Here is a 24,141-nt window from a genome sequence, read left to right as displayed (position 1 = left end):
TGATTCTCAGTAACTCCATCAGTTTTCCAGTGTTTCAAGGTACCACCTTAATGGTACAACACAAGAGAACCATTAGTCTTTTGGGTATGTAACAGTGCTTTCTGGGATGGACAGTGGGGATGCACATGAGACTCACCAATGCATTGCACTGAGGTTACAAGCAAGTCACAACAGACAAACACAAACTATTAGAATAGAATTATGAGATAACTGCTTTCAAATGAATGACTCCCTGTACTATGTACTTCTGGGAAATTCTGAAGCAATCCCATAATGTCCTCAAATCCAGGCCACCATAAAGGATGCAATTTTTAAAAACAGGAGGCAATAAGCATCATTTACAAATTAAGATTTTTAAATGTATACCTAAGATTTTTGAAAGGGTAAATCTAAACATGTAACATCTAAACATGTAATGAGTAAATGAGACAAACATGTTTGGAAACATCAGTATGCTCATCAAAAAGCGAGATGCAATGTGAGGAATGGCCCTAGAAGCAAGTTCAGAAGGGCACGCTATCTGAATTGTTCCTTCAGAAAATGTTAGAAGTTGCTGATGTTGACTTTACAAATACCAAATACGTAGTAAACAAATACCAGATAATAATAAAAGGGATTAAAAGTAATGTTATTGAAGTTCACAATGACTTGCTTTGGAATGCAAGTTCTTTTTTTCCTGAATCTGGGACATGAATTACAACTCTACTGCAATTATTATTAGACCTGCGGCAAAATAATCTAATCTGCATTTAATACTCAGGTTTTTATGAAGCAAGTTCAAAAGGGGAGGGGAATCAACAGCTACATTTAAAATATTGTTTCATACCTTTTTGCTTTTTATTCATTTAAAAATATTTTAGGCCACTTAAATTTAAGTGGCTCACAATAAAAAAAGATAAAAAATAACAATACTACAAAATTTTAAAACTGTCATTCAACTAACTTCATTGCACATAAAAATGTTTTAACAGAGCTGGAAAGAACTTAATTTGGTCACATCATCACACCTAGGAGGCCAATTGAAAAAATAGGTGTTTATTGTGTTCCAAAAAGTCTGCAATGTAGAAATTTAATGCAGATCCAATGGAAGGGAATTCCATCATCATGGGGCCACCACAGAGAAGGACCTCTCCCACATGACCACAACTTTAATATGTCTCTTGGCCTAGCGGAGGCATCTACTTTGCATTGAACAGTGAGGGCTGGGAAGGAAAACCTATGGCCTCTATATAACTTCAAATGATCAAGACAACAGCAGATATGGGGAAGGCATGCAAACAGCCTTTGCACAAAGCATAGTTCACTTGGGTTGTGGTGGCTTTCCTATGCTTTGTCAGACATGTCTTAGGGATTGCAGAATGCACTCTTCATTCTCAAGGCTTTTTGATCTCCCTGGGTTTGACTTGTGCCATAAATAACTCGGAGAATATATGTTTTGCTGTGCCTGATTAGTATCCAGGACTAGAACAAAAAACTAGATATTTTGAAGAGCAGTTAATAAAGGTAAGACAAACATTAGAAGTGAATGAAGAACTCTTAAAGTCAATACAGCATTCTCCAAGAATGTTTGTACTTGCTGGCACCATTTCAAATTTAGCTGAGAGGAGTTTGTTCATCCCTGGTGCAGAATGTGGTGGTCTTTGTTCCAACAGGGTGGGAAGCAGAGAACATGTCTTCAGCATCTGCTTGGCTTTCTATATTATTTTTGGAAACACATTCATCTTCTTCCCCATATAACCTTCAAACTGCAAATCTTCATGTCCAAGTTTTACTGTCACACAGAATGAATACACTGCCATCTGGATTTTCATGCCTACACCAACAACAGTAATACATTCATTTACTCATTCTTTGTAGTAAGGATGTTAGTTCAGCATGTTCAGCCAAGTGCTGACTGCCATCTGCACTGACCCATTGCCATATAGGGTAATAGATGGAGGCCTATAGGGAGGCCTTTAATGGGAAGAGAAGGCTGACTGCAAGTGCCACCATTCCATATGAGAATACAAGAACAAAGCTTTTACTGTGCAGTTCCTGTGCCATAGACACATATAAACCAATGACACTTTTAAGTTTTTATTTGTATATTGAATAAAATTGATACAATGAACCAGCTATCATAATAGATCAAAGATATTCTACAATGTTAGCAGAGATACTTGAGTTTGACTACAAAATATTGTATCAATTTTATTCAATATAAAAGAATCAAACATGATTTAAGGAGCAGTGCTGCTTCCAAAATATATTACAGACATATAATGTGCTATTGCTGGCCAATGAAATGCAGTTTGGTAGTCAAGCAGAGCTGTTTTGAATTATACAAACACTTTCTGAGAGAAAACCTCCAGCATAATCACACCACTTAGAGGATTTTTAAATATACAGTTCTTCTAAAGGAGACACACCACTGAACATATCAAATCCCTTTTTTGTTATGCTTACAAACTAACTACGGCCTGGTTCAGATAGGCCTCATTTGCACATGGTGGCAAGACATAGTTTTACAACAAAACAAGTTAACCATGAATTGTCCCACAGACAATCTAACAAACCAAAGTTTGTTTTGTTTTTCAACTGCTCTTGGCTCATGCCTTTTTGTAGCCTAGTGAACGTCTGGGGTGGCCAAAAAAACCGTGGTTCAGGAAGGGTGCTGGATTCACATGTAACACTGCAGCATAGTTAAAACAAACCAAGATTTGTAAGCCAACAACAAACCAGATTGTGATTTGTTGACAGTAAACAAACCATAGTTAAACTGGTGGGCAGGGTTTACACATATCACTAAGGCTTAGTGTTACGTATGAACCAGGGCACACTTGTGGAGAGGGGCAACAACCTTCAATGGCACAATCTCATACATATCTATTCAAAAATATCACACTGAATCAGCACAAACTACAGCTAGCCATCGTAAGGCGACTACCTATTTCCATTTATATGTAAACCTTCTATTTGTTTCTTGCTGTGTGAGATGGAGAGGCACCCAAAAGAGAACAAGAGTAGCAGGGAACCCTCATTCCTTACTTATTAGATGGATTCTTTGTTATCATCAACAGACTATTATGATGTGAACAATTAGGCCAAGCTTTATAGGTTGTCCCTTTTCCAGAGTTTAGTGACAGAACTTACATTGGCCACCAGAAAAAAAAGGAGTTTGTGAAATTGGATCCTTATTTCATGGCTTTATGGTTGAAATGTGAATTAAGAGAAGTGGGAGAATGTTCTTGACTTATAGCTCATACTCTAAATCACAGGTGGCTAACCTTTTTTTAGCATGGGGACTGCATTCACCCTTGGCCAACACTCTGTGTGCAGGACATGCCAGCAGTGAGAGTGGCCTCTCCACACTCTCTCATGCATACTCTTGTATGCACAGGCACAGGCACAGTCTTGTCTTTCTCAGCTGATCTGTGCAGATCAGCTGAAGAGGGGAGGCTATCATCCCCTTTCTACTCAAATGATTGCTTCAGTGACCAGGGAGCAGATGACGTGTATTGTCATCAAGGCACTAGCTCTGCCAGTACAACCACTGTGTCTACTTTTTATTATTATTTTTCTGCTGCCATAAAAATTAGTGGGCCTGGGTTTGTGGGAGAAAAAATTACTTGGGAGACCAGATCAGGCCCACGAACTGGGGGTTAGCCACCCTTGCTCTAAATCACTAACTGGCATTTATGGAAACAAATAAAAATGAATTTATTTGGGGAGGGGATTTTTTTGTGATTGCTGCAATAAACGAAAGTTATTTTCCAGGTCTTAGCATAGACATGGATGACTTAGCGGTGTTTGATCATCAATACTTTGCTGTTGCTCTAGTTTTAAGCACTTATTAAATTCTTGCCAGTGGCTCTGGTAGATGATGACATTACAAAAACAGATCTTCAGAGGCTGGCTGAATTCCATTCTTTTAATGTACTTGTACAACAATCTAATTGTCTCCTCACGTATTCTGGCCCACTTGCATTGGCTGCCTGTATGTTTCCGAGCTCGATTTGCTGATTTTAACCTATAAAGCGTTACACGACCTGGGACCACAATACCTGACGGAATGCCTCTCCCGACACGAACCCACCCATGCACTACGCTCAACATCAAAGGCCCTCCTCCAGGTACCTACTCCAAGGGAAGCTCGGAGGATGGCAACAAGGGAGAGGGCTTTCTTAGTGGTGGCCCCCAAATTATGGAATGATTTTTGTGACGAGGTGCAACTGGCGCCAACACTGTTATCTTTTCAGTGCCAAGTCAAGACTTCCCTCTTCTCCCAGGCATTTTAACATGTGTTTTTAAATTTGCATATTTGTATATTAGTTTTTAATGTTTTTAATTGTTGTAAACCGCCCAGAGAGCTTCGGCTATGAGGCGGTATACAAATGTAATAATAGTAATAGTAATAGTAATAATAATAATAATAATAATAATAATTGAGTGTCAGCATACTTCTGGCAAGCAAAAACTATCCCTTTGGTTACTCTTAAGAAATCTTGTTGTTTGGATTTTTATTTTCACTGTTGCCCTTATTCCATAGCTAGGAAAAAAATTATTACGCTCGTACTCTTTCTTCAATGAACAGAGTGGCTTACATAGAGTTCTCAGGTAATCTCCCATCTAGGCAGTCTGCAAGTATTAGCCTTAGCTTTGGCAGGAGGACCACATCAGACGATCTTCAGACCATTCTCTAAATATATTGGCCTAATTTCTGGCCTATTGAAAATATGACAACACCTGTTCTCTTCTACATTTAGTACTGCAGGACAAGTAACTCAAGACACACAATATAAAAATCAAGAAATTGTTTGGAAAAAACAATGTCAACTTCAAACACTTCCATACAAAACCACAATCACATCTAACCATAATCCTGTTGACAGCATCTAATTACAGAAACTGTTTTTGGGAAGCCTGTTAGGAAAAAAAATTAAACATTTTAAACTGAACTATATCTTTTAAAAAAATGTTGTGAAACCCATGAAATATGATGGTTTCAATCCATATGAACTTAGCAACTGGAGCAGCACACAGGTAAAAGGGAAACAAGAATTGTGCTAATCAGCTATTGGCTGGGGGTGATTCAGTCCCCACACTCTCCCTCCTGTATGGCTGATCAGCAAAATTCCAGCTTCCTTTAAAAGACGAACTTGCTGAATAGGACAGCATTGCAAACATGTGGTAAATATTGACAGCTGTTGTTTGTGGATGCTGAAAATCAAGTGAAAACAAGAGTCTTGTTGCACCTTGAAGACAAACAAATTTATTGTGACAAAAGCTTTCATGGGCTAGAGCCCACTTTGTCAGATGCAGAAACAATAAAAGTAGTGCTCAATTAACACAGAAATGTTATCAGCATACTGAGGACTTTTGCAAACAATGGCATTGGCTTGAACTTTAAGAGAGAGGGGGGGGGAGGGAGGGACAGAGAAGCCAGAAGCTGTTATAAGCAACATCAACCTACAATAAGCATGGCACTTATGGATATAGGAACAAAATGTCTACAAATATCAAAGCAGATATGAATAATACAGGTGGAAATGAATATAAGACTGATATGGAAAAAGTAACGAACTGATACAGACCACCAGCACAAATGGAAAGAAATTGAGAAGTCTTTATTTTATACCTTTCTTGTTCTGGTGAATGCAAACTAATATCGGGCCTCAAGCAGTTGGTACTAGCACTCCTAGCCCTGTCAAGTGAGGGCTGCAGTTCACTAGTGCCAGTGCATTGCATCCAATGGAAGGAGAAGAAGAAAAACAAAAAGAAAAAAAGAAAGGAATACAATGTTAGATATTAAATTATAAAGTAATGTTCTCTTTACATAAAATGTTAAGTCACAATGGTCCAATAAGGATATAATGGAATTGGCTGGATGAAAAAAAAAAAGCCAGGATTTAAAAAAATAAGTAAAAGAAAACGCCTGCATTTAGTTACATAAAGGAACAAAGGAATCAAAGGCTACAATCAAGATCTCATGAAGTCAACTCAAGTTGGCTTGTAGAGGCAAGATTGCACCTCGTGGTGGAAAATGACTATCAACTCATGAAAAAGTGGAAAGGAAACACTAGAATAATATCTCTGTAACTTGTTTCATCTTAGAAGTTCTACAACAAAAAAAATATGAAATATAGTTGACTCAAAGTGAAAATACTTTACAATGAAGTTAACCTATTCTACTAAACTAAGACGTACAGGGAAGGATACTTTGACTAAGATCTTACCTAACCAAAAGTCCATCTGTAAATCTTGGTATTCGTGAGTTAAGGCAATTACGAAGAAGTGAAATATCCTGACTAAGCACTGATTTGGCCTTAACACATGCAGGCAGGGTTGAGCTTCACAAAGCAAAAATAATTCTTAAAAGAAAAAAATGTGTTTTACACAGGATGCAAATTACACATTAAAAAGAAAGAAAATCTGCGATGAATGTAAGTCAAAATACTGATTTGAATTTTCTGTTGTGTGGTTTAAGCAATACGGACTCAGGACATAAAGTTGGAGTAGCCACTCTGTCAGTGTGGCTTACACCCTAGGTCTGCAGCCTCAGCTTTCTTTCATTTCTGGGGTGAATATGAAACATTTGCTTTGTACTAAAAATTATGATCATAGTTTGAATGAGCTATAGTTTGATCATTACATTTTTGGTGTTTGAGTTGGCAGAGATTTATTTTATAAACTAAGATAACAAAGATAAAGATGTGTGTGTGTATATGTGCCAACAGATATTTCTTAACAAGAATAATTTTTACTGTTTTATTTTTCTGGAATGTGTATTTTCAGAAATTTATGTGAGAACTTTAATGGGACATTAACAGATTTCTTTCCTGTAAATATTCCAGTAAGAGCCATTCTCTAATAAAGGCATCTTGGGAGGTAGTGTTTTACAATGCCTAACAGAATTTCTTGAGTGTGGGAGGGGAAAAGAAAGTGACAGGGGAATCCATGCAAGAAACAAAACAAAACAAATACAAATGAAGCAGTATTTAATGAAAGGTTGAGGTTATGATATAGTAAAATTTCTTAAGCAGCATTTTCTGTGTGGTTAGCGACTACTACTACTACTACTACTACTAGTAGTAGTAGTAGTAGTAGCAGCAGCAGCAGCAACAAGAGCAGCAGCAGCAGCAGCAGCAAGGGCAATTTTAATAATGTTTTAATGTTAAGAATCTATATAAGGTGTACTGAAGTAAGAGGTTGTAAAGCAGCAGTACACAGTCAATTGAATCTTACAACTCCTTTAGGAGGATTTTTTCTCTCATTAACAGAAAGTTCTTGCTCTAGGATAGTTCTAAAGTTAGTCTCACCTATTTGGTTAACAGTCCAGGCTGGCCTTACCATTAAACAGAGTGAAGCAACTCAGGCAGATGATTTTGGACGTCATGAAAGGGCGGCATTTTAAATTATTTAATCTATTATTATTTTTATCATCATCATCCTTATCATAGTTATCATCTCCTCCTCCTCCTCCCAGGAAAAGGCGTTTTTGGGATTTTCTGCCTGAAGTGCCAAAATAACTTAGTCAGACTGTTATTTTAGGCTGGGTACTACGCTCCTTGACTTCAGCATAATTTGTGGTCCCTCTCAGGCAGCACATAGTGCTTTACACCTTGGTAGAGTCCAAAGAGCCACTTTAGGCATGGCTATTTTTTTACTTTTCTTTTAATATCATATTCCCATAGTGTATCACAAACCACTTTTGAAAGTGTGTGCAAGGTAATAATGGAACATCTTATTTAACATTTAATAGATTTCAATGGAGCTTAAAGTGTGTTGGAAAGTAGACCTATACCGTGTTTCTGCAACAGCACTCTTCTATGCTCACTTTCACAGAAAATGAAGCACCATGTATATTAAGCTTGTTCTTTTTGTCAAAATGAGAAGGGAAACCCTTGCTGGAGCTCTGTGTATGTGATGGAACTCCCATGCTGTCAGGCCCAGGATGAGACTCAGGAACCAGACCAGAGGTTGTAAGTAATTTGGGTTTTATTAGGGTAATGTCCAAACAAAGACTGCGTCTTCTCATGAAGCAATACAGTGATACAGGTCCTGCGGCATTGGGAGAAAGTTGACAGAGCAAGGGACTGCTTCCCGCCTGTTCTTTAAGAAGGGGCCAAACGGGCACGCAACCTTTCGCTCCTCCTTAACTGCCCCTCAGGTACTGCCCGCCTTCCCCCCTTCTCTCCTGTCTTTTCAGCTGTCTACGCGTACGCGGTGAGGGGGGAAGCATCACCCCCTCCTCTTCTGAAGTTTCCGATTCCAGTATGGGGGATAGGGGAGGAGCTGATGGTAAACTGCCTTGCCGCTTTTCTGCTGTGGGCAGCCCTCCCTCTTCTCCTTCTTGCTCGGAGCTTCGAAGAGGGGGAGGCGTGAGAATGTCCAGGGAGGATTCTGAAACTCCAAAGCTCTCAGGCTCCCCGTTGCTAGGCGACCCTATCACTGGCATTTCCTCTGTTTCGTCTTCACTCCAAAGGGGGGAAGTTACTCCCCCTCCCCTCTGCCATCCATCTGAATCCTCTTCTCCCAACTCCCCGGGACCCCAGCTCTGCCTCCCGACACATGCCCACAAATACTCAAAAAATTGAGAGTGTTTAATTACCTAATATGATCAGTATTCATGAGACACAAAACCAAAATATTACAACACAAAATTTAAAATGTGGAAATTAATAAACATAGCATAAAATTAATATTACTGACGTACATTGGAAGGCCCTTTGCAACAATTCCTTGAATAATTTCATTTCAGTGATTAGTATCCAACTGATGTCCCACCACTAACAGAAGGCATCCATCAGTGGAATGGGGAGAGATGTAATTTTTGGTGATTCCTTTACCCCTTTGGAGCCATTGATCCCCCCCAAAACTCCAGAGAACATTTCTTCTCTCTCATTTCTGCTTACAGATGCTTTCCATTGGCAGAAGGACACCATCTAGTGTGCCTGAATGTTCAACTTCTGGATATTAAACTTCTCCATAACATAATCCCTATAATCCAAACACTATAGGATATATAAATATACGGAATATGTATTTTAAACGCCACAGATCTGGATCATTAGGCTCAGTGTACTCCTATCTACTGATTTTCATATACAAACAAGATGTTTAAAAACAATTGAGCAACAAGATCATAGCCTTTTACTCGCAATATTTCTAATGCAGAGCTATAGGAATATTGCAGCAGAAGACTAAGGGAAACAGAGTGACTTGTAAATGAAAAGGAAAAGAACCCTACACTTACACAAGAACTATCCATAAGCAAACATGGTTACCAAATGCCTGTTACTTACCTGGTGGTATGTAGGGTATGTAGGCACTCTGCACTTCTTCCTCGTTTTGCCCTGGGCAGCATAAGAAGCTCACTGCACAGACAAGATGGACGATGAATGAAACAGATATAAAGATGAAGCATTAAATGGCATGAATTATGCCATGGTATGAAAATGAAAACATAAAATAAACTAGAAAGTTTGAACTGAGATAGTTACCTCGAAGTAAAATACATATATTAGACTACTCCCTTTTAAATGTGAGCAAAAGGTATATTTGATTATTTTGGACAACAAGGCTGCAATCCTTTAGTTTGGCTGATTAATTTCTATTCACTTCAACAGATTTTTAAGCAGATTAACTTTACAATGGATCACAGTTTTTTAATATCTGGAATGGTCAGATTTTTGTTTCTTAATTCACAGTTGTCAAGCTTCTCTATTGTCTTGCATGTGTAAATAGGGCAGATTAAAGTAAATGGTTCATTAAATAAGGCAATATGCTTATAGTAAGGAAATATGGAAGAAAGTAACTGTTATTTCTAAATCAGAAAACTGTGGAAGTTCAGAGATTGCTAGCAATTTGATATAATATATGTGCAGGCATTACAATGAGCTTCCTTTTAGCTATTAGTGGGAGTGAGGATGCTATTGCACATTTAAAAATGTTTAAACACACAAATATGCATTATTGTTTTGTCACCATATATTTTGAAAATCTCCTTCGTGCACATTTCAGCATTCTAATTCAAACCTGTGGTTCTTCCTTGTAAGGAGCTATACATTACAGAAAACAGTGAAACAGCAGCAAAGAAAAAAAGCTGCTGCATATAAGATGAGTTTTAACAAGGTATGTTCATGCAGTGGTGCCACCAGGGCAGGACTTTCAGGCAGAAGTTCAGGGCCCCGCTCAGCAAAATGAGCAGGAGAGCCCTTGAATGCAGCAGGGGCTGACTTGTCATATCTTGCAGTGACGTAATATGTATTAACATCTAATGAGGGGACTTTGTAAGACCATTAAGCCCAGAGTCTGAAGTTACCTAACATTATCATTTTGTACAGTACTTCCATTCTCCACAACACAAATCACTGAGACAAATTTCCAATGTCACCAGAATAAAGTTTTTAGGTTGCTCATGACGATGTACCATTTCAAAAGAACATTTCAAAAGAATCAAATGATTGTATGAAATACTATGGTAACAGCAGAGAGACAGAAAGGTTTAAACATTATCCAAAGTGATAAACGTGTTATTCATGTGCTATCATATTGTCACGAAAGCATATATTTTATTGGGGATTTATCAGCAACATCACAAGGAATAATTACTTATAAAAGCCTTAGCTTGCAACTTTGGTGGAATGTTGCTTCACAAAGTTCTACTGTTAGCATGATTCTGATGCAACGTTCCTCACAAAAGTAGATTTAATGTTGCATATACAAAGCTGACAAACAGCAGGACAGGTTAATGAATAATGGAATACTTCTTTAAACAAATCAATCATTCCATTCAATTTAGTGGGACTAGCCCAAGAAGGTTCTTCGAAAGGAACAAAGGCTATGCAGCAATGCCATTAATTTGCTTTGTCCATTAAAATTTAACAAGGTCAGACGCTCTCATTACTTCCCCTACCCTTGAAGAATCTTGCACTTGTGCTTCCTCTCACAGAATCTCCCACTGGCATACATCACCATAGTACAAATGGCAGCTACGATCAGGGTTCTAACAGGTCTGAAAGACCTTTCTAACTTCACCACCATTTGTTATTATTAAACCCAGCCAGGCTGTGGCAAGAGAGGTGGATGAGAAAGCACAGCCTCCAGTTTTAGAAGGAAAAATTAGGGTTGTAAATATGGATCATAGGTGCTGCAAGGTTTCATAGAGAACACGAAATAGGGAACAGGGAGATGGTGAAGGAAAGTCTCTGAATGTGAGATTAGGAACCTAAAGTGCATCTGAAAAGTCTGGGGATGACAGGTGGCTTTATTTGTATTGGTTGACTGAGCCTCTGTGTCCTGCCATGGATGAGGGGAAAACAGATTTTAATTTCAGTAATATCCAAGGGTGAAATTCTACCTTAAGAAAAAGATAGACCCCTAAAACATTGTCAAATTGGGATTCTTTGCAAGCCATCAGTCTGCATTAAGCACCCAGGCCAAGAGGTGAAGCCCCCCGTTCCAATACGAGACATACTGCAGCCTGCTTTAGACACAGTGTGTACGCGTGCATGCATGTAATCTTTTTATTAAAATAAGGTAAAAAAAAACCCTGCAAGTTAATTTTCTAAATATTTCTGTCAACACAAGTGGAAGGTTAAATACTGAGAATCTAGCACAAGTAAGTGGATAAATACTACCTCCACTAACTAAGTAAGCCAGGCTTCTTCCCCCTCCCAAATTCCACCCCTGGTAATAGACAGTTAAGACACATGTCTATGTCCTAGGGTTTGATGGGCTCTGCTTATAAATTATCAGAACACCCTATATCACTGTAGAGAATGAAAAGAAGAGTTGAGAAAAACACTGTATCACTACTAGATGTGGTGGGCATGGGATGGTCTGGCACCCCAAATGGATGTGCTTATAACCATTGCATTATTGTTCTATAAACAGAAATATGTGGTCTTTTCATATCTACAGCGACATGTTTGTCCTGACCCAAATTAAATGGTTCAACAATACTGATCCTAGTCCATGGTAACATTTTCAGCCGAATCAAAATTATCTTTGCAAGTGCTGTCACAAAAAAGAAACCTATTGCTAAATGTAGCAAAATTCCAGCTTTGTCTTATTTTACCCTACTCATCGTATTTGCATTGTGAACATAAATTCAGTTATTTCACACTAGATTCCACTACTGAGCAGAATAAAGTTTTACTCCTCGTAAATACATTTGACTTAAGTGCAGTGCCCTAAATAAATCTTCTTGCTTCTTCTTGTTCTATGCATGGTTATTTTCTGTTTCCTATTCTAGACAAAATAAAGAACATTTCAAAACCTGCAATTAATCAATCAATACACAGATATTTTACTACAGATTCATACTCTTAAAATGGCACACATACCTTTCTTGATCTGACAAATACTGGTTATCCATATCTCTAGACCTGTGGTCAATCGGGCTTCGGGAGGCATCATGGTGTCTAGTTGGAGAACGTGATCTTCTCATTTGATGAATTTCATCTAAACTCCTGGAAGTGTTTATAGAAGCACATACAGGTATGATTATGTTTTTCTTCTTTAATATCACAGTTTAAGCAATGTCAAGTCTAATGAATTGCGGTCAAGGTTGATGAACTGGAAGTAAGTCCTCCCCATGCCACCCCATTAATGGAGGAATACCCAAGAAGCAATGCAAAAATCCACATTACCAGGAACAACCGTGAGCAGGAAATTATATTGCTGCCTACTTTTGAGGATAGATCTGTATTGTGTTTTGTGCAGTTAAGAAAATAACAGAGCTACTATTTCTGGGCAACCTATTTACCTGTATTTAGATACCAGAAAGCCCCTTCAGTTGCTATAGCAAAAGAACCACAAAGTCTTATCATATGCTATAGTCTGCCTTAAATGCCACAGATAATAGCTGATAACAATGTTGTTCTTACCGTATATTCCGGCGTATAAGATGACTTTTTAACCCTGGAAAATCTTCTCCAAAGTTGGGGGTCGTCTTATATGCCGGGTGTCGTCTTATTAGGGTTGCCATATTGCCCGGATAGCCGGGTTTTACCCAGATTCTAAGCATGCCACCCGGCGCCCGGCTAGCCCCTTAGGTGGCCCGGATTCTCAGCTTTCATTTTTTAAAAAAATTAAGTTTCTAGGTGGTGCGGTTCTCGAGATATATATAAAAACGTCAGGCACCCCCCCCGGTTAAATCTTTTTTTAAACTACTGTATAGCACTTCGTAGCTTTAACCCCGCCCGTTCAGGATTTCAGCCAATCAGTGAAGTGCTTGTTTGGTGGCAGTGTCTGCAAAACCTCATTGCGAGGCCAGAAAATGGTGGTTTCCCCTCCTGTTTATCTGAAAATCTCATAAATTGGGTAGGTATATACATTTCAGTTTTTCCCCCTGTTGTGTGTAGGAGTCAGATCCTGGGCAGTGTTTTGAAAACCTTCCCAATAGTTGCTTTTGGGGGTAAAAACAGTGCTAATCCCATATGTCCAGAGTAAATCCTATTGAATTCAGTAGGAATTACTTTTGAGTAGACATGATTATGAATGTGCTGAAAATCAATGGGACTTTGGAGTGAATGTAAAAAAGAATTGTGTTTGTGTTCTAACTCTTTCTGTCTCCAGTCCAATTTTAAAGCAAGTAGGCAGGGCTTACTTAGGTATTGCAGTTTTTATTCTGTAGGAAACTAATACTGATTTTTAAAAAACTAATACTGATTTTTCTGCAATGACCAATTGGTTTGACAATAAACTATTATATGGGCTGTATGTATTTATACATCTGCTGTGTGTGCGTGTGTGTATGGAGTCTTTCCAACACCCCTGTGAGGTAGGGTTGCAAACCAAGGCAGCTCACAACAAGAAATAAAGCCATTTAAAATCCAATAACCATAAAAACAAGTATAAACAGTTGCCAAACAGCGTAAAGTGGCATGATTCGGAATTTGGGGTTGTGTGACTGAAGTTGCTTATCACTTGAGGTTGCATTTCTGTCCCTGTTTGAGTAAGCCCCATTGAATACGCTGGGACTTGCTTCTGAATAAATAAATTTAGGATTGCACTATAAATATCTTTACAGTTTGTGTAAATAATAAATATATTTGATAGTTATGCTTATATAAATATTTCTTCATTTATCATATTTTTGGTTTTTGGTTAGGAATCCTGACTGGTTGTGAGATGCTTAGTTTTTTGCCTTACTCATAGGAATCTTGTTGTGGTTGGTATGGTATTACATTTAGGAAAGTATTACTGCCTTCTGTATTTTTTTTTCCTATTTGCATTTCACTTATCTTTAACCTCACTCCGTTACAGCCATAGAAGCAACAGCAGCATATGCAAGATAATTAACTCCCATTAGTGATAAGAACAAGAATTTATAATTATTATTTCAATTAAAACAAGAGGCTTATCAATACTTTGAAGAGGACCAGATATTTATTTTCTTTCTGAGCCCAGGACTGGGTCTTTCATGATGCCCGGTGTGTGTGTGTGTGTGTGTGTGGGAGCAGGAGAGTAGTCGATAAGACAGACATCCTGGCATTGATAATCGAATTAGCAAGGTATGTGTGGGGTTGTTGCACACTTCCAGGCTCAGTTTCATTTTGAGTATGGAGGTGGAACCTGTGTAGATGTGGTTATCAAAGGGAGAAGAAATTTTGAGTTAAGCAAAGCTCTGCTTTTTGTTTGATTAAGCAGGGGTAGTCTTATACGGTGAGTATATCCCAAACTCTATATTTTAACTAGAAAAGTTGGGGGTCGTCTTATACGCCCAGTCGTCTTATACGCCGGAATATACGGTATTTCTATTTCTTCTTCCTATTCCTATGAGAACCAGTCAGGTAGAAAACATCTGTTTCTTCTTTATCCTGTGCTTTCTCTGAAGAGCTTTGGAGGTGTACATTCTTCCTCCCCTACTGTGCCATCCAATTTAATTTCCACAATCGTGTGGCAAAGGTTTGGCTGCAAGACAGTGAATGATGCAAGACCATCCAATGAGCGTGACAACAAAGTTAGGATCACAGAATCATAGAGTAGTAGAGTTGGAAGGGCCCTATAAGGCCATCGAATCCAACCCCCTGCTCAATATAGGAATCCAAATTAAGGCATACCTGACAGGTGTCTGTCTAGCTGCCTCTTGAAGGCCTCCAGTGTTGGAGAGCCCACCACCTCCCTAGGTCATAGGGAGGTGGTGGTCGTACTGCTCTAACAATTAGGAAGTTTTTCCTGATGTTCAGTTGAACTCTGGCTTCCTGCAACTTGAGCCCATTATTCCGTGTCCTGCACTCTGGGTTGATCAAAAGGAGATCCCGACTGTCCTCTGTGTGAAAACCTTTCAAGTACTTGAAGAGTGCTATCATATCTCCCCTCAGTCTTCCCTTCTCAAGGCTAAACATGACCAGTTTTTTCAGCCTCTCCTCATAGAGCTTTGTTTCTAGTCCCCTGTTCATCCTAGTTGCCCTCCTCTGAACCTATTCCACTTTGTCTGCATCTTTCTTAAAGTTCGGTGTCCAGAACTGGATGCAGTACTCAAGATGAGGCTAAACCAGTGCCGAATAGAGGGGAGCTAGTACTTCATATTATTTGGAAACTATAATTCTGTTAATGCAGCCTAAAATAGCATTGGCCTTTTTTTTGCAGCCACGTTGCACTGTTGGCTCATATTCAGCTTGTGATCAACAATTCCAACAGCCTTCCCACATGTAGTGAGGTCACATGTAACCTTTTAAGTACTTGAAGAGGGCTATCATATTTCCCCTCAATCTTCTCAAGGTGAAACACGCCCAGTTCTTTCAGTCTCTCCTCATATCTTAACCTGGTTCTTCTCAGTCTAAGTTCAACATTCTAACCACTACACCAGAGATCCCCCAACTCCCACCCCTGACCACTCGAAAATAGCTGAGGGTCTTGGCAGACGACTTAATTATTTTTTCTGCCTGTTGTAGCAATTGTAATGCTCTGTGTTAGATGCTGTATGAATTGTAAATATATTTTTATTGCTTCTTTTATTTCTTATATATAGTATTTTATTTTATTACCATTTGAATTCTATGGGCAAGATGACAGAGAGGGTGGTGGCTGCCAGCTGCAGGCATGCCTGGAGGAAGATTATCTAGATCCATTCCAGTCTGGTTTCAGCACAGAAACAGCATTGGTGGCCTTGATGACCTTTATCAGGAAAGAGATGGGGGCAATGTGACCCTGTTGGTTCTTGTGATGTTCCATATTTCTGTGTAAATATTTGTTGTGGATTTATTTTAATGTTTATGGTACATGAGGTTTTAATAGGTTGAGTATGGTAAGTAAGGTGCCATCTCTGTTATCTTTTTGGCACCTACTGAAGAACTTCCTCTTTCAACAAGACTTTTAAGTTGAGACCTTATCCTAGTCTGTGCTAATATGTTTTTAAATCTATTTTGTCACCTCTCTTCTTTCCTTTCTTGCAGCATTTGTCCCCTACTTGATCCAACCTAACTGGAAAATTGCTAAGTCATCCCACTCCCCACTTTCCTGTTTTATTTTCCTCCAGTTTTGTTGTTATATGATCTCTCCTCCTTTTCTGCATATAGGATAGTCAACATTGTGTCTTCCATATGTTGCCGGACTACAACTCCCATCAGCCCTGACCATCAGCCCTGCTAACTCTCCTGCTAACCAGGAAATGGAGTTTTAGAGCCTTCAGGGGCCCACTGTGAATTGTTTGCAAGGCACTTTGTGGGTAAAGTTGCTCGCTTCCGTAACAATCTTGATGCCCTATTCACATCTACTGTAGTCCCCAGTGAGGTGTCCAGTGCAAGGTCTGCTGCAACTCCTCAGGAATGGTTTCAGTTGATGCAGCCTGATGACATGGACAGGGTGACTGCAATTATGTGGTCGACAATGTGTCCTCTCGACTCTTGCCCTTCTTGGCTTATTAAAGCTTACTGAGGGAGGATGACCAAGTGGATCCAGGGTGTGGTCAATGCATCGTTGTGGGAGGGAGTGGTTCCAGCCACCCTGAAAGAGGCGGTGATCCGACTGCTCCTGAAAAAGCCCATCCTGGACCCATTGGTTTGTGACAACTATTGCCCGGTTGCAAATACTCCCTTCTTAGGGAAAGTGATTGAGATGGTTGTGATTAAGCAATTGTAAATACTCTTAGATGAAACAGATCCTTGACCCATTCCAGTCTAGGTTCAGGCCTGGTTATGGAACTGAATCGGCCTTGGTCACCCTGATGGATGACCTTCATCAGGAGAAGGACAGGGGGAGTGCAACCCTGTTATTCTTACTCGATCTCTCGGTGGCTTTTGATACCATTGACCATGGTATCCTTCTGGGCTGACTTGGTGAGATGGGTATTGGAGGCACTGTTTTACAGTGGTTCCGATCCTATCTCAAAGGTCGCTCTCAGAGAACAGCATTGGGTGATTGTCTTTTGGCCCCCTGGCAGTTGTGCTGTGGGGTGCCGCAGGGTACCATCTTGTCCCCCATGCTGTTTAACATTGATATTAAGCCTTTGGGAGCGATCATCAGGAGATTTGGGGTGAGGTGTCAGCAGTATGCTGAAAATACCCAGTTCTATTTCTCTGTAACATTTGAATTGGGAAAGGCTGTGCAAGCCCTTGACAGCTGCCTGGACTCAGTAGTGGGCTGGATGAGGGCCAATGAACTGAGTCTGAATCCTAGCAAGACGGAGACATTGTGGGTTTGTGGTTCCAGAGTTCGGATAATTGGTCAGTTGCTGGCTTTGGATGGGGTTGTACTCCCTCTGAAAGAGAAGGTCCATAGTCTGGGGGTGCTCCTGGATATCTTTGTTGCTAGAGACCCCAGTGGGTAGGAGTGCCTTTTACCAGCTTTGGCTGGTGAGACAGCTGTGGCAGTTTCTGGACAGGGATAGCCTGACCACTGTTGTCCATGCACTAGTAACCTCCAGGCTGGATTACTGTGATGCACTCTATGTGGGGCTGCCCTTGAGGCTGGTCCGGAAGCTGCAACTAGTGCAAAATGTGAGTGAGACCGCTCATTGGGGCAGGGTATTGCCAACATGTCACCCCGCTGCTGAAAGAATTGCACTGGCTACCTATGAGCTATTGGGTTAAGGTCAAGGTTCTAGTTTTCGTGTACAAAGCCCTATACAGCTTGGGACCAGGATACCTGAAAGACTGTCTTATCCCTTATATACCCAGTCAATCACTGTGCTCTGCAGGTGAGGACCTCCTGCAGATACCATCTTATAAGGAGGTTCATTCTGCACAACATAGGAATGGACCTTTCGTGTAGTGGCACTTGCAGTTTGGAATTCCTATTAGACAGGTGCCATCTCTGTTATCTTTTTGGCACTTACTGAAGACCTTCCTTTTTCAACAAGCCTTCTGAAGAGACCTTATCCCACAGTCTGTGTCTGTTGGAATTGCTTTTTAATATGTTTTTAAACCTTTCTTTAAATATGTTTTTAAAGGTTTCTAAAAAATGTTTTTAAAGATAATTTGTTTTAATATATTTTAAAGTCTGTTTTTATTATGTTTTAAAATGTTTTTAGCACTTTTGTTTGCTACCCTGAGCTCTAACTGGGTGGAATTGCAGGATATAAATCAAATAAACAACAACAGCAACAGCTGTGGCTTATGGGAGTTGCAGTGGAGAGGGCCATAGCTCAGCAGTAGAGCGTCTGTTTTGCATGCAGAAAGTTCCATATTCAATTCCCAGCATCTTCAGGTCAGGCTGAGAATATCCCCAATCTGAAAATCCTGGAACACGACTGTCACTCAGCGTAGACGATACTAAGCTAGATGGATCGATGGTCTGACTTAGTTTAAGGCAGCATCCTATGTTCCTATGCAGTCAAACATCTAGAGGCCACCAAGTTGGCTACGCTGTGATATATCAACCTACTCTCTTTTTCCTTTGGGTATGAAAACATATTGAAAAACATCTCCTTTCTTCAACAGCTCATTTCTTTCCCTTCTTCCTTATCCATTTTGTATTTATAACTACATAGCAGAGTGCAGGATCTTCTTTGTCTAGCTGCTCAACAGATCTCTTTCATTCTATTAAAATAGGGAAATATTGTTGGTAGCTAGAAGTTAAATGCCCATTTATTTCTCAATATAATATTCTTCTTAAACTGAAGAGCTGCTTTTATTTTATTTTTATTTTATTTATTTCAATTTCTATACCGCCCACAGCCAAAAGGCTGTCAGGGCGGTGCACAACATAGAGTAAAATACAATAAAATTACAAAGGTCAGTAAAAAGCATACGTATTAAACAGTAAAACAGCCTGGTATAAATTGAAAGCTAAAAAATAAATTAAGTTAAAATGCCTGGGAGAATAAAAAGGTTTTAACCTGGCGCCGAAAATATAAAAGTGTAGGCGCCAGGCGTACCTCATCGGGGAGACTGTTCCATAATTCGGGGGCCACTACTGAAAAGGCCCTGGATCTTGTTACAACCCTCCGAGCCTCTCTGTGGGTCGGGACTCAGAGGAGGGCCTTTGATGTTGAACGTAGTGAGCGGGTAGGTTCATATCGGGAGAGGCGTTCCGCTAGGTATTGTGGTACCGCGCCGTGTAAGGCTTTATAAGTCAAAACTAGCACTTTGAATTTAGCCCGGAAACAAATAGGTAGCCAGTGCAAACGAGCCAGGACAGGTGTTATATGTGCAGACCGCCTGGTCCTCGTCAACAGTCTAGCAGCTGCGTTTCTGAACTGTCTTCAAAGGCAGCCCCACGTAGAGCTATTATGCTTTCACATTATCAACAAACTCGCTAAGGAAAACTCAGCGCCGAGTATGACAATTGCCTGATTAAGTAAATATTCTCTGCATGGCAGATCACTCCAGACACAGCTCATCACAGAGTTAGTTGTCATGGTGTGGAAGTGGCCACTCAGGGGCTTTGTGTGCATCTCCCCAAGGAGAACATCAGCTTCAGATATGTTTAATCACAATGGGCACACTCCAGCCAAAGTTAAGCACTTTTCAAAGTCCTCTTGGTTTCAGTTGGAGAGACTTAAGCACATGTGTATCTCTCCAACTATAATCAATGGGACTAAAAATTGCTAAACTTTGGCTGGCTTGTATGCAATGTGTGCTAATTATGAAAGCAGCTACTTTTTAAAGCCTACCTCTGTAATGGCACATATGGTAAACGAGAACGGGTCCTGCCCTGATCGTCACCACGGTGAGGAGATACAGATCGTGAACGATGATGGGTTGTTCTTTGCTGTTCTGGCACAGTTAATGTTGTAGATTTACTTTCTCTAGTGCTAGACCTATAGCCTACTGGTAAAAGTGCAACAAAATGAAGTTAGTTCAGGTGAGAAATGGCAGCATGTTCATATCTGGACTAGTCTCTTCAGGAAAGCATCCCTCATTGATTACAAGATTTCAGAGTCATTTAACAAGTGAAAATCCTGAAATATCATGCAACCAGGGCTAACAATTAGCATTATATTTAAATGTAATGCATATATGGGGGAATGGAGGTACAAACAAACATATAGTAGAATTTACGTGCAAGACTACAAAATTCCCAAAGGTGAAAAAGCGAAAGGAGCAGATATAATACCTAGAGAGTTAGATATTATTTGCCACAAGGGTCACTTTTTCAACTCTTCAGTATATGAAATCTGTGCATTTTGGGCTGCAATACTGAAACAAACTAAAGTATAAAATGCCTCCAATCTATGGAATTGCTTATGAGTAATTGTTTTAGAATTGAAGCCTCTGTTTCAGTTCCATTTAAATTATCTACTGACATTAGTATAGTACACAAGTTATTTGGCCCAACGTTGCTTCATATAAACTATCCACAGAACTTGCTTTACATTCAAGTAAACAGAAAGATTTTAGTACTAATTACTGTAAGCCAAAACCCAAACACCACAGAACAAAACTGGATAGGCAGAAAGAATCAAGTCCAAAAGAAAGGTACCCGAATGTCAACCAGAGAGCAAATTATTTTTATAACCTAAGAGCCAAAGGCAAACACAGATTATACTTTCAATTTAAGTAGTAAAACCCACCAATTGTTTAATGTTGGAACTAGTAATTTAACATTCTTCTTCCTTGAGGGGGAAAACCCTACTGAATGGCATAGAAAGCCCTCTTCTTCCAGAAGGAGGTGAACAGACACCAACTCCACAGTCAAAGTCTCATGAGATTAGGAGGAAATGGCCAGATATATTAAATTGGGGTTACCAATGTTGTACTCTCCATATGTCATTGAACTACGACTCCCATCAGCCCCAGACACCATGGCTAATAGTCAGGGAGGATGGGTAATGGAGTCTAGCAGCATCTCAAAGGCACCATGTTGGCTACTCCAGTATTAAATGAAGTCCCAAGGGCAGGCATGCTTGTCATCCCTCAGACCAAGTTTATTACAGGATGAGAAAGTAGGAGCTCAAGCTTTTAAATTAGCCCCCTCTAGTTAGAGGAAAAGCTACATGGATTAAAAGATCCATAGAGAATTTTTAGATTCTCTGACAAGAAACAAGGGAGCTTATAAGGAACATTCTCAAGATGTATACATCTAAAGCATTCTGCATGCACTTGTAAATTTTTGTGGCTGCTTGTGGAATAGAAAATGGACTGTACTGTGCATAGGAAACTTGCTGAGAATGACAAGAGGGGGAAAATCCTTCTAGAGTTTCAGTTACTCTGATGTTAATTAAAGCATTCTTATATTGGAGATGACCAAGGATTCACACACATACATAACAAACCCAAGTACTGGAAAAGTAAACTGTACACTACTTTCATTAACATCATCTGTGTTTCATTTCACAGTAAGTATGAGGACAGTAAGTATTAAAATCCCTAGGGATATTGGTACTGAGTTAGTCAGTAAAATACAAAATAGTATTCAAGTTATTCAGGTCTCATTTTTTAATCTAAAATTTCAGCAGCTGTGCTCAAGTACTGTTGCAGAAAATGGCAAAAAATGTTATAAGTTGCTATTTTTGTCATCCTACTTGAATCTCCAACTAAGAGAACTTTATTGCCTTCTTTAATGTGATTAGCAAACCTCATAAGTAATCTTAAACTGAGTTTGTAGTCACAGGTGAATTATACCGTATAAGACTTGCCACACTGAGAGTAGTATATAAAGATAAACCAGTCAAGATTATATTGGACCCAATACTAGACAGCCATAGAAAAGGTGGAGAAGAACATGCACAGCTGGATGTCTTTTGAAAGATTGTAATGCAGCTGATCATCTGGATGAAAGGCCAAGCCACTTTTCTAATTCAAACTGGTTTTTCTATTCAGATAGGTGATTGGCTGCAGTAGAAATATTCACAGCATGTGCAGCATTATTGTGCAATAGTTATCTACATTTGCAGTCTTTGTCTCCATGTAGCAACTGAGAATCTCCCTCTATGCACACATTTTTGATAATGATAATTTGTGAATGCTTATGAAAATTATAAAAGGTGGAGGCCATGCTTCATGCACTTAATATATAGTCACGCATTTTCAATATATTCCATGGTGATCCTGTCTAAGATGTAGCAAGAACAAGTGAATCAGATGGACAATGAATTTTAGATAGATATTTAAATTACATCTTTTGCATTTTCCCCTTATGCACAGAAAAATAGCTTCAAAAAGCATCCTCCACCCATGTAATATCAAAATTTATTAGTTGTGTAAACAGAAATATCAACATTTGTCGTTGTCACTGTTTAATTTTGTTATTGTTTGTTTAGTTACTTTTTGTTGGGTTTTATTCTATTTCAAACTGCTGTAAGCAACCTGAGCATTTCAAATGCAGTAGAAAGGTAGGGTAGAAATACTTCTAATTAATACATAAACAACATTTAGATCTTTAAAAGGGTCACCATGGAATAAAGAGTCAAACTACTTTCTAGAAAACAATCTCCCAAACTCATCAACTTTGAAAACTCTAGAAAATTTGAACTGGAAGAGGGAAAGGGGGATAAGCAAAAGCAAAAGCGAAGGATGTAGGACCATGCTCTTCACCCACGCACCTGAAGGAACTACTCCAATACCATCATCAACATCATAATCTGAGATGTCACTATCACTGATTCGCTGAGATCCTGTGCAACAGTAAGGCAAATAGATACCTGTATACTTGGTTCTTTTGTAAAGGGTAAAAATAAGTTTTAAGTAAAAATTCTCATCATTCTGGAGATTCAAATATGGGATGCATTCATATTTAAATACAAGATTATAATTTTAAAAATTGTAAAATGGTTCAGAAAAGAGATGTCTCTGGTAATGGCAACAGTCCCAAGCATACTTACTGCAAGCCCTGTTGAAACTAAAGAAATGGCCAGCCTGACCACAAAGGCTGGCATTATCTACAGCAGTACAAGCAGTAATTAGCATAGCTGTTGCAAAAATGAAACTAAAAGCCTGTCATGAGGGGTAGAGCTTGACTGCTCTGCCCAACTTGCCAGGGCAACATTATCTAACTAAAAAAGATCTAAAAGAGGCATAGGACTGTGGATTGATACTATCCTGAAGCACACCAGCAATGGCCACCCTATTTAATAAGAGGCTGTTACTGAGCCAGCCACGCACTTTTCATTTTACCTCTATCTGAGGTAATTAAGTGTTGTACCTCTGCGCCAAAGAGAGAGAAGCACTGGTGCAGGAGCACCAGTGGAACCCTACAAGGTACCTTCATGCTACTGCTGGAAGGCTAACTCACAACCCTGTAAGCAACGGTGCTTGTACTGTGGCTCCCAGCATTAGAATGTTACTGTGACCTGGTTCACCCATGTATGTACAAACTTAACTCTACATCACTTTATTACTGTCCACTTGATGACTGCCAGCTGAACGTGAACTGACTCTTACTAAAAAGCCTTGTGACTGTGGTGGTGTGAGGTGAAAGTTCCATTTGTGATGTTAAATCCAATATAGTTTATTCACACAGTTTTCCCTTGATATTGCAATCAAGAGTCTTAAAAGTTTTGGGGCTGAGCAGAAATTCTCCCTGCCCCCTTTGGGGAGTGGTCATTTTGGAGAGGTTTGGAAGGACAAAAGGGAAAGAAAGCTGGCTGGACTTACAACCACCATCAGCAATACTGCCTGCATTTCTGTTGGCCAATTCTTTTATCTGGAAGTCTGCTAAAGTGAAAGCCAGAAGCATCACCCTCACTAAGAACAATGTCAATTACAGTGAGGTCAATGTTTCATGCCCTCACTCAAGGGAACGTCTTGGCGCACAGAGAGAGGGGGTGGT

At 39.5% G+C, this 24,141-nt stretch overlaps 1 protein-coding gene across 16 annotated transcripts in view; it reads right to left on the bottom strand.

Moving 5' to 3' along the window:
* The window catches only part of RIMS1 (regulating synaptic membrane exocytosis 1), a 542,374-nt gene that overhangs the window by 180,146 nt on the left and 338,087 nt on the right, over positions 1-24,141 (bottom strand). For 6 of the 16 annotated variants that reach the window (XM_061623103.1, XM_061623106.1, XM_061623108.1 and 3 more), the window contains 5 exons: positions 22,916-22,987; positions 20,045-20,201; positions 12,330-12,455; positions 9,285-9,356; positions 5,618-5,707 (listed from right to left, as the gene is read on the bottom strand). In XM_061623103.1, coding sequence (XP_061479087.1) covers positions 5,618-5,707; positions 9,285-9,356; positions 12,330-12,455; positions 20,045-20,201; positions 22,916-22,987 — 517 coding nt within the window. The remainder of the gene's footprint in view (positions 1-5,617; positions 5,708-9,284; positions 9,357-12,329; positions 12,456-20,044; positions 20,202-22,915; positions 22,988-24,141) is intronic. The other 10 variants (XM_061623109.1, XM_061623111.1, XM_061623112.1 and 7 more) reach the window with 4 other exon arrangements.

Source organism: Rhineura floridana, chromosome 4 (genome assembly GCF_030035675.1).
Source record: "Rhineura floridana isolate rRhiFlo1 chromosome 4, rRhiFlo1.hap2, whole genome shotgun sequence".
Classification (NCBI taxonomy): domain Eukaryota; kingdom Metazoa; phylum Chordata; class Lepidosauria; order Squamata; family Rhineuridae; genus Rhineura; species Rhineura floridana.
The sequence above is the reverse complement of the archived record's forward strand: the minus strand, read 5'-3'. Positions and strand labels throughout refer to the sequence as shown.